The sequence below is a fragment of the Chiroxiphia lanceolata genome, chromosome 4, assembly GCF_009829145.1.
Source record: "Chiroxiphia lanceolata isolate bChiLan1 chromosome 4, bChiLan1.pri, whole genome shotgun sequence".
Taxonomy (NCBI): Eukaryota; Metazoa; Chordata; class Aves; order Passeriformes; family Pipridae; genus Chiroxiphia; species Chiroxiphia lanceolata.
This window is the reverse complement of record NC_045640.1, coordinates 17836780-17851869: the sequence shown is the minus strand read 5'-3', so window position 1 is coordinate 17851869 and position 15090 is coordinate 17836780. Positions and strand designations below refer to the sequence as shown.

The 15090-nt window shown below is 34.7% G+C and overlaps 1 protein-coding gene across 11 annotated transcripts in view; it reads right to left on the bottom strand.

Moving 5' to 3' along the window:
- SLIT2 (slit guidance ligand 2) overlaps positions 1 to 15090 on the bottom strand; it is a 264559-nt gene that overhangs the window by 61566 nt on the left and 187903 nt on the right. For 7 of the 11 annotated variants that reach the window (XM_032685983.1, XM_032685981.1, XM_032685984.1 and 4 more), the window contains 8 exons: positions 14668 to 14739; positions 13972 to 14043; positions 13387 to 13458; positions 11407 to 11550; positions 11118 to 11281; positions 10339 to 10362; positions 6739 to 6889; positions 952 to 1026 (listed from right to left, as the gene is read on the bottom strand). In XM_032685983.1, coding sequence (XP_032541874.1) covers positions 952 to 1026; positions 6739 to 6889; positions 10339 to 10362; positions 11118 to 11281; positions 11407 to 11550; positions 13387 to 13458; positions 13972 to 14043; positions 14668 to 14739 — 774 coding nt within the window. The remainder of the gene's footprint in view (positions 1 to 951; positions 1027 to 6738; positions 6890 to 10338; positions 10363 to 11117; positions 11282 to 11406; positions 11551 to 13386; positions 13459 to 13971; positions 14044 to 14667; positions 14740 to 15090) is intronic. The other 4 variants (XM_032685975.1, XM_032685980.1, XM_032685978.1 and 1 more) reach the window with 1 other exon arrangement.

Genomic DNA, 15090 nt, shown 5'->3' with positions numbered 1-15090 from the left:
TGTACTCAAGTGGAGAGGTCAAAAGCAAGTTCATTTTTTGGTTTCACATTGTTGGGTTTTTTTTAAACTTTTAATCTAAAAAATCAGTAATAAGTATTTAACTAATTGTGATCACGACAGCTGCCAGCAAGGATCTGTATAAGTTTAACAATAGTTTAAGTAATACTATTTCTCCCCTTGAGATTTTGGTCACTAATAATTTAGACTGGTCTTTTACAAATGGCAGTCACTTGGTTACTACAAAGCAGTCATCATTTAACTGATCTATTTTTACTTGCATTTTTCTTCACTTACTATTTATGTTTGGATTTAATCCTGAAAAGATTGAGCACAGAGTCACTAAGTCTATCTAAATCATCAACTCTCAAATATGTCTTTTACATAAGCTAAAGAAAGCTTTTCATAGATTTATTTTTAGTAACAACTGCAACTGGTAAGATTATAAACTCCTCTTAGAACATTAACTGTTAACATGGACTTACAATGATGAGCTATCAAACCATTTTTTCTTAGTCATTTCAATTTTGATATCCCTCTCACCTAATGACAGTTTAATGAAGCACAGAATCAAAGGCATGGCTTTAATGTGCTGAAAGAGGCAAAACTGTCTGGTTAGGGAGTAATACAGGAAGTTACAAAAGATTACTGGAATCTTTTTTAAGCAGCTTATACTGCAAGCTCCCTGCTGTGGCTGCATAACAGACCAGCTGGCTGGACACTGCTGCGAAGGTGCCGGAGCCATACACCATGAGAAGTTGTTGCTGGCAGTGCCTAGTCCCATAGAGAAGAGCTGCCAACTCTGACCTACCTCAGCGATTAATTTAAACCCATTCTTGATTTTCAGTTAGAATATACTGAATCTTTTGTAGATAAAAACTAAGAAAGGTGGAGAGACACAGTAAGGAGCTAACATACTGTCTGAATAGACAAGGTCACTGAAGTTGCACTTACATTTTACGGAGCTGAGGAAGTTTCTTAAAGATTCCAGTAGCTTCCAGGACTGAAAATTCATTGTTATTTAGTCGCCTAAAAGAAATTACATCAATTTCAGAAACAATTATTCAGGCATGGGTACAGAATGTTCTACATTAGCTGAACTTTTCAGACTAGTTTCACTGAATAGCTGGTGTTTAACTGGTAGATGAAGAACAATTTCTTATATACTGACATTTCTAATTCTGATAATTCCTGTGAATGAATATTCTCATTCCTGTGAATGAACTTTCTCATTAGTTAAACTTAGGCATACGTAAGACCTTTTAATAGCCTGATCACAAAATATTATACAACTAAAACTGCAGAGAAATATAAGATGATGCTTTTAATTTTGCAAACGAAAATGTAACTAAGGAAGGGTTCCATGGCAACTTATAAATAAAAATCTTTTAGAAGTACATGTAAACCACTGAAGATTAGTTTTCTGTTCTTTAAAGGATATCAGGTGGGGTCTGCCAGACATCTGGAGGTACTCATAGAACACTGTTTACAAGAATGAAATAATTACTCAATGCTTCTTCTGAATAGGGAATGAAATACACTGCACAGGTCTTCAAGAATTTAAAAAACACTTCTCTTACCATGGTTTATCTACATGCCACTATGGCTGCACACATACACTGCTTAAGGAAGCATTAAATGCTGATTTTTAACACTATAGGAAGGCATACAACGAGCAACAAATACTAGCTGGATATTTATCTTTCCTACACAGATAACAAGGCTGTTCCAGCATGGTATACTTCAGCAGCTGCTAGGTTAGGGGACTATATAAATTTCAAAAAATATCTCCATTGACCCAGTACTCCCTATTTCCTCTCTTGAAAAGAAAACGGAAATTATGAGTCTTAGGTCCTTTATATTTTAATGGAGTCATCTTATTAAGGAAAGGAGTCTGTCCAGCTTTAATTTTAAGATCTTAAATAGGAAGAAAGAGATGTGACTGACAAGATCACTGTGAAATGAAATTCAGCATAATTCTAAACCCAGAATGCTTTTCAGAATTGCCTTATTGCAAGGCAAGATTAAAAAACACCTAGAAAATAAAGGAAAGCTGTTTGATCATCCTTCCCTCCTGTTCATTCTCAGTGATAGCCAGAAGGGAAATTAAGGTTGTAAATCTGTACAATAGTTTCAACGTGGAACCAAATCGAGAGAAGACAGAGTTTTCTGGATATACACAAAATGTTTGTGTAGCACACCAAACTACAAGGAACATGAATTTCAAAAGATGTTACCACCTCTGAAAATCGGCTGAATGACTTATTGTGATTTTTAGTGGGACCATACAAAGTAATTCTTGCATACTGTCAATCAACAAACTTACTTCTCCACTGTAAATAGCCTTTTTTTCCCCGTCCATGAACAACAGAAGCAGAATTTTATAAATGCTGACATTTTCACATACTTTTCAAGTGCTATATCATATAGCAGAATGACTTGCTAATGAAAACATTTACTGATTCTAATAATACTTACTTGCTCTACTGCAAACATCTCTGACCTCATTGAAAACATATTAAAAGCAATTTACTTTGTCTCTCTCTCAAGTTTCTTTCACATAAATGCATTCAATTTTTTTAGTTTTTTTCTCAGAAGTCATCTTTTTTAGATGACTCTCCTTCAATTTTTTTCTAAGTGATTCATCTTGAAAAGTGAAGCCCTTGACACAGTATTCCAGCTGATATTTTACTATTGTTATGTAGAGTAAAATAATTATTTTGTATAATTTACATACTACACTGCTATAAGTATATCTCAAATCGAAATTTGCAGTAGTTCCCAAAAGCACTCCTTCACCTTTAACATTACTACAACATCACTACAGCCGTTTATCTTGAACTCCTTATTGGTTATTCTTCAGTCTTTTATTTCCAGGGCTAAATAATCCTACATAATGTCATAGGTAGATTTTTAATTTTTATTCTATTTAAATTTATTTTATTTTATTTAAATTAGTCCACACATAATGGAAACAAAATTATTAAAGATAACTGGAAAATTAACAGATGGGATGAGATCTCTCTTATGGATTTTAATATCAATATTTTTTTAGCCTAGTGCTCTTCACCACTAACGACAGTAACTATAGTTGTTACCTGTCAATCACTGGATCATGAAAGTGATCTTAAAATTACTTTTATCTGGTTTATTCAAAGAAAAGTACTGAAACACCATCCTCAAAACAAAAAAGTAAACAAAGAAGCATTTGACAATGATACCTACATATTCTGTTTGGTTTATTTGATGCTTTTTCCTGTTTTAGTAACACAATGGCTAAGATACTTGCACGTTTTCATAGAATAGGTTATCCTCCTGGAAGGCTATATACTGCAGTGATATTCATGCTTTTCAAAACTGTCATGTTTGGTTCAGCTATTGTAAAATCATTATAAAAATTCAACATATGGAGATTGAAATTATTTTTATTTAGCATTCTTCCTGGGGACTCTTGAGTGGTTTATCAACACTTCCAGAATTTTCCTATACATTAGAATGCTACCTGAAAAAGATTTTATTTCTGGGGTACAATTACAGACTTGCACTTTATATCAAATATTTCATTAGCAGATTAGACAGATCTTTCACTGTTTTTCTGGAAGACTGCAAGCAAGCAACAAAATATGAAGATAGAACAGCAATTGGCTTATTTATAATTATTTTCACTTTTACAATTAATACATGCCTTGAATTATATTGTTATTTTTAGATTTTTTAAAAAAGCAACTAACTTGAAGAAATACTGGGGGTTTTTTTGGTGCTATCACTACTGTTGTAATATACACAATGCATACCTTTTTCCTCACTTTTGATCTTTATTTTCGAGCTGGGACTCAGCTCTAAACACCACTCTGTAGTAACTAATCTAGCTTTCCTCATCACTGTTATAGAAGCATCAACATAATTTGACTCTAACAAGTATCTTTATCTCAAATGTGATAGCTAAAAGAAAAGAAAGGCTAACTAGCTGCTGTTCTCATATACATGACAGTAAATATTGTGAACTGGACATCACAGAGTGGTCCTAGAACTGGACTGGAAAGTTGCAAGAGGAACATCAAAGGTAGTGCATCAAAGACCAGGAATAACAGGAGGAAAAAAGAAAAAGAGCTGTAACTTTCGTATCAGTGAGGCAAATACCAAAAGAGTGTATTTGGCTAGAGCAAATGGATTTTAGTAGAAGTAAAAAAATGCAGAAATAATTTCTCTACCCTCTCTAGAATATTTGTAGTGCTATTGAAATTTTTATTACATCAAATGACTTGAAGAACAATTTGTGCAGCCTATCAAGTAGAAGGCTGAAAAATGACTTTGTTACATTTAACACCATCTTACTTGGATAAAGTGCTACATACAGAAAAGGTCTTTTTAATGGCAAAAAATATAAAGAAAGCAATGATGAAAACTGAAGGGAAGCAGACTCTATCTCGAAGGAAAAGTTCCCATTTTAAAAGATTTTAACAGAGGTGAAAGGAGATAATTAACTTCTGTAAAGTCTCAGGGAAATGGTGGATTTTTAAATCCACTAACACCTTCAAACACCTATTTTCGGAAAAAGTGCTGCAACCAAACATGAATTATACTTTAGTCAAAAAAAAAATTTGTTGACTGAAATTTGGGTGTTTAGGATACACAGAAGATGACGCTTGATTATTTAATTGTTCCTTCTGAATTTAATAGGTAGGAATCATAATTATAGAAAGAAAACACTTGACAGTTTATCTTCCACATGTAAAGAAATGAATACGAAAAACAACAATTAAAATGTTAAATTAAGATTATTATTTCGTCAGAAAAGAGAGAATGAAACATGATTGTTCCTAAAAATCAAGACAATGCATGCTTGCCACTTCAACAACTCCATTTCTCATCTCTTCATTCAGTAACTATCATTTATAGAACCACTACTTTATGATCTCATCCTATATGTTAACCCGTTACCTAATCCATCAGTTTTTACTCTTAAATTAATTTTATCTTAAAATATAGGATAACGTAAAATGTATTTCTCCACTGGAGTCGATCTCCCTTCACCCAAGACCGTATAAATTTTCTCTTCTGATTGTAATTCTCAGATTTTTAGTAAGAACATGTCATGGTTTATCTCTTGCCAGACACCAAGCACCACACAGCCACTCACTCCCCCACCAGGAGGACTGGGGAGACAACCAGATGGGTGAAAATGAGAAAACTTGTGGGTTGAGATAAATGCAATTTAATAGGGAAAAAAAGCGCCTTACACACAAACAAAGCAAAAAAGAAATTAATTCACTTCTTCCCACTGGCAGGTGGGTGTTCAGCCTTCTCCAGGAGAACAGGGTCCCGTCACGCATAACATGCAAGACAGACTCCATCACTGCAAACGTTACCCCCCACCCCTTTTATATACTGAGCATGACGTCATATGGTCTGGAATATCCCTCTGGCCAGTTTGGGTCACCTGTCCTGGCTGTGCCTCCTCGTAGCCTCACATGCAACCCCCAACTTCCTTGCCAGCACAGAATTACAAAAAGCAGTAAAGGCCTTGGCTCTGTGTAAGCCCTGCTCAGCAATAAAAAAACCCATCTCTATATTATTCACCCTGTGTACAGCACAAATCCAAAACATAAACCCATACTATCTACTGTGAAGAAAACTAACTCTACCCCAGCCAAAACCAGCACAGAAAGCAACCCTGAAGTTCAATTCCTTCTTCAGCTCAGAGACAGACAAAAAGCTCCATCTATTTCAAAAATATTTGTTTTACATTCCTTTTCCTGTCAAGATATTCAAAATACTTAACAATAGTCTCACTATTTCCTACCTTCACTGCTGTACTGTTGCTTTGATGCCACTTGTATACTGATTGTCTTTTAAGAGGTGTGTCATCCTGTTGCTCATCTCACCCCTGTGGGTTACAACTTGATCACAGTACTCCTGTCTCCACATCTCTGTCTCTGTTTTAGTACATTAAATCAAAGTCCCCCTCTCGTCCCTCAACATTCTGCCTTGTTCTTTAAACTGAATCTCCTAGGAAAAACAGCTATTTCCTTCCCCCTTTGCTCTGCAATGACAGCCACTTTTCATCTACCTTTCCGCTGATCCTTCAAGCATCTCTGCATTCCCTTTCATACTATGCTTTGCACATGGGAAAACCTTGTAAAGTTGTCTTAATTTTATCTTTCACTCCTTCCTTGAAGATCACTTCAGTTGTAATGCCTACAAATCATTCCCATATGGCACTTATTAAGCAAGTAATAACTTGTGATTTCTGCCCATTCTGTTCATTATACTATTATCTTATCTTCTTAAACCAACGCTGCTCTGTTTGTCTGCTTTATCTTTCTCTGGCCTCTTGCCTGACACATGTAATGTGTACTTTGCATAAGAAGAATCAGCTCTGTCTTCTGAAACACCCAGGTAGCTCTTTTTAAGACTGACCCCTTTGGTTACTGGATGTCCTACTTTCTCTTGCAGTTAAAGTTAAAAGCAAAATAAACCCTACTACCTCAAAAAAACTGAAGTGGGTAGCTCAGATCCTTGAAGAACTAGAAATATAGAATAGTTTATTTATTTATCATGGGTTTTTAAGGCTACATGGTACTGAAATTATGCATAAATAATTTTTATGAATATTTAGTCCTTAGAAGGGCACCACAGAGGTTATTTTGCCATTCAAAAAAGTAAAACTGTGGGTTTATATTTGAAAATTTTAGTTAGTTTTTCCATAATAAACAATGCTTTATTATGGGTTCAACTTACAACTCTGCTGTGTACTGGGGGATGTGATCAGGAATTTTGTTGAGTTTCTGATTGGAGCAGTCCACTGTGGTCCCTTCACAGCGACATTTCTCAGGGCAAGCCAAATCTGCAAAGCAGTCTCCACTTAATTTGGATCTGTAATCCTCAGTGCCTGTAGAAGATTCAAGTCAAAACACAGATATTAAGTCAATAAAGTATATGATTTACTGCTTATGAGAAGGTTGAAAAGATTTCTGCAATGCAGATAATGGTGGGCAACTTGGGAAATGCATGAACTTTGTGATACTGAACAGACACAAGGGCTTCAAGAGAGGGTTAAATATAGGGACTTTAGATATGCTGGAAAAAGAAACTGAGACCAACTTCACGTAACAGGATAACAATAACTTGAGCTTTTCACAGCTGTACTTTCTGCTGATTATGTTGTCAGCCAATCTAGCCTTGTTTATAGCTAATCACACAAATGCCAGTGATTCTTTTAGAATTTATTTTCTTTCTCTGTATCAAGAATAAATAGATCCTGAATGCCACCTTTTCTCTTTCTCTGGTTACAAATTTGTACTGTTGACTGGACTTCATTAACCTCTGTGATTTTTTTTTTTTAATAGTCCCGATACTCCACATCAACTCAACACAAAAGATTGAAAGCCCTGTTTTCAGCTTTAATTTAAAAAATGTGTGATCCTGACTTAAGCCTCAGCAGCTTGCCATGCTGTAGAAAGCTGCGTGACGTTCCATGGTGCTTGACAGAACCATGTTTTACTCATACCTCACAACCACATGGTTAGATCAAGCACAACAGAAAATCTCGCTATGTTATCAAAACTGCATCCATTAGGCCAAGGATAAGAGGAAGGGAAAAGAGGAAGGAGTAGGTATAAGTTACAGAAGCATTTGAAGTTTAATACTTGCTTACATGACATGGCATTCTTATTACTGAATGTCCAGTGCCACAGTAACAGTATCACTGTCACAGATTAAATAAAAATACCAAAAAAATACCAAAAAAAAAAAAAAGGACCACATTGAAAGTTTCCTCCACCATTTCCCAGAGTCACTCAAAGAAAACATCCTAAACATATCAGGAAGAAACATCCAGTAAGGAACTGAGGGTGGGTGACAAAGAAAACAAAGAGAAGCTGAAAGGACCTGTGGGTTCTTCTTGGACAAAGGTGAAAAGACTGAGACTAGCAGAAGGTGCATCAGGGCTGGGAGGTACACTGTGATTTAGCTCAGACACTGAACTTTACTTACAGCCAAAATGGTGAACTCCTGCAAAAGTAAAGATAGCCAAGAAGGAAAGAAAGACAGAGTAATCCCAATTAAGACAAAAACATGAACTAAGCTCTCATGTTCTCTATTCAGCTTTAGTTTGACTAGAAGAAGATACTAAGGGGTATGGTCTTCAGCAGAGAGAAAAAATAATTCATTTTAGTGGCATATAAAAATGAAGATAAGATTGGGGTTTATTACAGATTTTATATAGGAGGATGATGATGATGCCTCCCATGAATTATTCTTCAGTATTTTGAATGCATTCTTTAAAAGCTGCTCCTTTAACATATATACATGCTATGCCACTTAAATCCTTACTAAACCAAACATAGGAGAGAGAGATTACTCAGGGGAGGAAAAACCCCACCAACAGCCATCACATATTATTTCTAGCACTTGTAACTCTCGTACCAATACACATGATAAAACTAACATAGAGTATTTCTATGAGCTAGCAGATAAATGGTATTTTTTCAAACAAACGATTTAATACTTCTATAACTTTTGTTCTTCCAAATGACTATAACAAAGTTCTACTAAGACTTCATAGTGTCTGCAAAGCAGGATCTCTCAATGAAATATTAAAAAAAAAATAAAATATTTAAGTTTTTTAAGAAATGCTAAGATTATTTGATACTATTTATTTAAGTATAGTGTTTCTAGCACTTTGAAACACCCAGTAAGCAAGGCCATAAAATATGATTTTTTTCTTCCTGCCCCCAGAGTCCATGACTGTTAGCAGTTTAAAGCAAACAACTAAAATATTCAAGGATAAGGCCTTCAACAACTAAAATACTTTTAGGCAGCATCTTCCTGATAACCTGACTGAGAGAGAAAGCACAAAAGCTGTATTTCAAGAAGTACTTTTTGATTAATTTAATTATTTTTCTTCCTTTTTTTTTTTCTCCAGGAATAGCATATCTTAAAGGGTACGTAAACAAACCTAAATGGCATGTGTGGCCATAATATAAACAGGATGTGAAGACATTTGCTGGCAAGAAAACACTTCTAATGCACAGACAAAAGTTGTGCTGGCAAGGTTGAGTAGAAGTCACTCTGTGGCAGGAATACAGCTGTTCTACTCATTAAAGAACTGAGTGGTACCACAGGTTTGAGAAATTGAATCCCCCTGTTTTATGCTACTTTAAAACACATTTTCGCGGCTGCCAGTGCTGACAAATTGCTGCCTTATTTTGTATTTCATTTTGTCTTTTCTTCATATTCAAACCAACCTATTAGTATAAGGGCATGAATAACTTCACATGATTGCTGCAAATTTAAGTGATACATCACACAGCATTTGTTAAACATACCAGCTAAAGAGGTAACGACTGTAGAATAACCATATACCTGTAGTACTTGAAAGAACAAGTGCACTGGTGTCAAAATCAATTATTGTATATATCTTTCTAGATCTTAAACTACGGTAGAAAACCCTGATTGAAAATCACATCCTGTAATTCATCAATAGATGTGTTATTCCCTTGTTTATTTTGCCAATCATTTATAATCTTTTATGAATATAACATAAGTGATTTTTTTTTCTATTAAGAAATCAGTGCACACACTGACAAGCAAGGTAAAATAAAGAAAGATACATATTTCAAAGAGCTAGGGCCAACATAAGTAAATCTTTGGTAAAAATATCATAGACTTATTGTAGCTTAAAGCAGTGTGTAAATTACTGTTTCATCCCAACTCTAAAGTCGTATTTTCTTTAATGGAAAGCATTTCTGATTCACTCTATGCATGTGACCACAGAATGCATCTTATTAAGAATATCAGCTTTCTTTTCCAAGCATTCCACTGTGATTTCCTAAACACGAGGAGGTGAGCAAGCAGTAGCTGCAGCCAGCGTAGAGCATGAAAGCAAGGCAAGAAAATGTTAATTTGTAAAATGTTTTCTTTTTAAAGTTGTGCTAGCTCTTTGATGGCAGCATGGTTTCCTGTGTTTAAAAGCAGCTCAGGAGCTACATTTTAAAAACAGTAGCAGCAGAAAGGCAAGGTACAAGGTAAGTAAAGGTATCAATTAAAATATGAACTAGCAGGTGCAATCTTCTAAATACTTCAAGTACAGGTATAATTTTGGTAGGTTGTGCGCAAATTTGTGAGACAAAAAAGGTAAATGGAGCTGCATGCTAAGCTCTTATATTCAGAAAACAGAACTACTAGTATTCTACAAAGGAAAACTATGTGTAGCTACAGGTATTGACTAATGTTAATACACATGCATCAGTTTCCTAAAAGCTATAACAAACTTTGCTTTTAGGAAGGAAGGGAGAGAATATCTGCAGTTAGTCAATCTTCCTGCAGAGCCAAACCTACCTGGAATGAAATACTGTTCTTTAGCTAAATAAAGAGAAAAAAAAAAATAGAAGATGCACCTGAATGTCAGCAAGCAAAGAATGAGTTTTATTAGGTTAAGTATGGACTGCAGTTAACTACAGATAATTAAGTGAAAAAAGGTGTATTCACAATGAGAACTGATAAACAACAGTGTGAATAGTCATAAATGTATCCGGAACATGGATAACAAACAGTTTTCATCTGGTATTTGCACTTGAGATTGAATAAATTGTAGAATGTGAAATGCACCTGGAACAGCTGGATACCATATGACAAAAGTTAGGATTTAAATAAATGTAAGTAGGAAATGGAATAAGATTAGAAAAAGAAAACAGTAAATTTCAGTATGAGGCAAGCTCCCTGTATAAAATTAATGTCATGTTTCCGTATTTAGCTTTGGAATTTTTAGATCTTTCGCATATTCCAGAGGCTTGTGGAAATTTTACAAAATGATTTATGTTGGTGATACTTGTAGTAAATAACTTTAGCATTTAATTCTGAAGTTTTAAATATTGCATTTATTTTGTTAGATTTAATGCTATTCAGGAACAGTGCCAAATGTGTTAAGTACAGTAAGGTTCCGTGATCCAGTAGTCTATGACTTCTATGATTTCCCTCCCTTCAGTCAAAGAACTAAAAAAGATCCTGCAATGTTTAATAATTCCATAGAGAGCCAGCTGGCTTCATTGGAACTTATATAACCACCTTTTTTTTTTTTGCCAATAAAGGAAAAATAGCAGTTGAACTAAGAAAATTACCTGAGCAGCGGAATTTCTTGCTTTTGATCTGGCCGATCCTTTTGTTTGCCAGACGGCGGGGGCTGGTGCAACGGGCACCACTGGTCTCAATGGGGTTTGTATGAAGATAATCCGCCAGCCACTTCAGATGGCAGTCACAGATAAATGGGTTCTGAGCCAAATGCCTTTCATGAAGAAAAAACCAATAATTTCACTCATTATTTCCCTTTGGTCCTAGTAGTATCCAATGCTTTTACTGCATTTTATATGAAGTCATACTAAAGACAACCATAAACGAGAGCATACATACAAGGTCTGAATCGCACGTAGGGGTGAGAAGGTGCCTTTTGCAATGGTCTGAAGCTTGTTGTCATACAAAGAAAGCAGATTCAAATTGTGCAGATCTTGAAATGCATCAACTCGCAGGCAATTGATCTTGTTGGCATTCAATAATCTGTTTAATGGAAGACAATCATAAAATTGAAAGAACTCGCTTCATGTCGCAGCTTCAGCATTTTTCACAGATAAGTCTTTCTGCACCTTTGTAACCAGAATGGGAGATGTAGTAAAAAATAATAATTGACAATGACATAAGGCACTTCAGTGAATTGAAATGTCTTATTTAACTGATATGTATTCCTATATACTTGCACCTTGGAGTTGAAATGTGTATATTTATTCAGCTAAAATCACATTTCTTGTATGTACTGGAAGAATGTGTGTGTGTGGTATTTGTGCAAAGAAACAAGCCTAAAAAATCAAGTATACGCAAGGAAAACTAGTTCTTTTTGCCAAACAAATAAACAAACAAAAAAGGAACTGAACACTGTGTTCATGAGCTGGAAGAGATGTGCAGTGGCACTTTTAATTATATGTTACTAATCAGCATGCTGCCGCATTAACAGAGTTGTAGTAAAAACTGGTGGTATGGAATATGTCCAAATCTGTCTTGGATCCTTTTTCCTCTCCATCTTCAAAGGGAACCTTTTCTTCCTTGTACCTCCCAGACTTTTAATGATAAAATAAACAAGCCAATCTAAACCAACTCCTTTTGAAGAGGAAAAAAAAAAGTCATTCAACCACATGCATTTTTATAACCAAATATTTTTGACTTTTTTCCATTTTGAGCCAGAAATGGTGGATTTGAACCCTAATGCTCTGAAAAGAAGTTTCTCCACAATGTAGAAATTTACTTAGACTGAAATGTAAGCTATGGACTTTTTTTTAATAGAGAATAGACAGCAGTTTGGAAAAGTCTCTTCCCCCCCCCCCTTTTTTTTAACCAAATCAAAAATATATAACTAAAACATCTTTAAAGGAAAACAGGAAAGCATACCCCCCCTGCCCACTAATATACTACTTTGTGACTAAAATAAATCAAAATGCAAACCTCTAGGTGGTGCTAGAACTTGCATATTTTTAATATCTATTTTCTGTTTTGCCATCTTCAATTTGTTGTTAATAACAGACATTTTGCCAACCACTGCACTGTGAAGTCTGGGTATTAAATAATTCTAAATGAGTGGGAAGAATTTTTAAATTCTTTAAGCATACTCTTTAACTCGACAAGTTAGTTTGCCTGGGACAATTCCTCCAAAAACACCACTGTTGTTTTACAGTCTATTGCACAAATTTCTTTTACACAGTACAACTACCACACAGCCTCTTCTGCTAATTATTGACAATATTTGATAAACACATCACCATGACATTCTTTATTCCAGTATGAAATCTAAAGAGCGATCGTTTATAAGATTACACATGGAAATTTCCAAAGTGCTAAAGGAAATAGCAGCTGGAGTTCAGAGTCAAAGACTAGTACAGTGTCAGAAAACATTAAGTCATCAATGAAACTGTGGTGCAATGCTGTTCTTCATGGGTACAACTAGAAATAAAATTATATAGCATTTCTACTATCTATTTTCTCTTAATAAAACACACAAATATTCCTTCTATGGTTCCCACACATCTTTATACATGCTATTTGTTCTTTACAAGGCAAGACAGTATCGTATCTTATATGTTTTATCCTCACAAGTTCCACACAAGAGAATAATTTAATTTTAATTATTTTAGGCTGAGACATTAACTGATATGATCACATTTGTGGGCAAATGGCAAGCTGGCCCACAACAGTCTTGACTCCTTTGGTTTTAACATAATTTGGTTTTACTATACTTTGATCTTACATATAGGATTTCCTGCTAGTTCTTCTTCAGGTATAAATCTCTTGTCATGTTTACCTTTTGAATGATCCCAAAATAGAATAAATATTAAAAAAAATACTCACAGCAACTGCAGAGAAAATAGTCCTTCAAATAGGCCCTTTGGAAGTTCTGTAATTTTATTGCCATAGAGGACTCTGTACCAGGAAGTAAAGTAAACAAAGCCACCATTATGAAAGGCATACGCTATGGGATTTTGACTTTTAAGAGTAAAGTAATTTCCATTTTCCTGAAAGGATTTTAATGGCAACCACTTGATACTTGCAATATCCTCGTGGTCCTGTGAGGCAGCAAGATCACACATTTTCCCAAAAGGTGTAGAGCTCAAAGGGCTCTCTGCAGAATCAGCACCTCACTGCTTACAGTGTTCCCAAGGGACCTTGGTAAGTGGATTTGCTGTTTGCAAGAACAACTAACTGAGGAATTAAAGACATGTTTGGTTTTAGACATATGTATAAAAAACCCTATATATTACTAGTGTCAAGCTGTGACAATATTTAACTATCACTAACATTCTGAAGTGATTTTTACAACTTTCAGAATTGATTGAATTAATAGGAAAATTTTGCAGGGACCCAAAAAGCCAAAATAATTTCACTATAGGAATAAGGGGAAATTTCCTTCTGTTTACAGGTCAAAGAGATACCTACAGTGAATTGAGTGAACGTAAGCCCTGGAAAGCATCTGGAGCTGCTTCAGAGATCTGGTTATTGCTCAGGTCACTGAAAAAATGAAATTCGACTCAATTAATTCAAGCTATTTTCAAAATAGCAAACGTTAAGATAATATGTAATTAGAATTAAGCATGGATGGGAGAGAGAAATTAAAATATTTACATGAGACACTGCCAAAGAATTTTAATATAAAACCACTAAAATTGCCAGTACACTGAAACAAAATGCATGGTTGAAAACAGACCTTTCAAATGCTTGAAAAAATGCTTTTCCTAGTTGTTTGAGTACATTTTATAAAGAATTGTCTGCTTGCTACGGCCACAGGACTATAGCCTCAAAAATAATCTGTAATTTTCCTAATTATTTATCTTTTCAATAGAATTTGCCCTGCAGTAGTATATTGCTTCTATGCAGAACCATATTAAACAATTTCAATACTTGATAAAAAACCCAATTATTAATAGGACAAATATATTCTTAAAAATCGGGCTGCCATATCAGTTAACCTTCTAGCAGTCAAACTTTCTTAAGTGCTCACACATTGACTGTATTTCCCCTGTACCAACTTGACTTGTTTTTTATCTTTTTATATAGCTATACATATGTATATGCATGTATACATATATATATATGTGAAAATAAAAACTTAAATTTAAATTATTTGGTACGTACATTCTTCGAAGCTTTTTATAGGGGGAGAAAGCTCCAGGAGGTATGACCTTGATTGAATTTTGTTCTAACCGTCTGCAAAAGAATAGCAGTAATGTAAAGATACAAAATCCAAGCCAAACAGGAATCTGAAGTCACAAGAAACTAGAAGGGATAGACTTCAACAAAGAAGGCTACTTTTGCTTTCTTTTTCAGTATAACATTTCAGTATAATAACAGCATAATATTTCATTCATAACAAAAAAAAAAAAATCAGTCAAACCTTTTAATCCATAGAAGGTAATGTAAATTAGCACCCAATCTTGATTTTGTTTCTAAAGAAAACTTATTTTCAGAGCACACAAGATTTTTCTACAAATTAAGACAGAATTGTAATTAAAAATGTCAAAATTGACTTGGTGGTAAGTGACTCCCAATGTATTATGC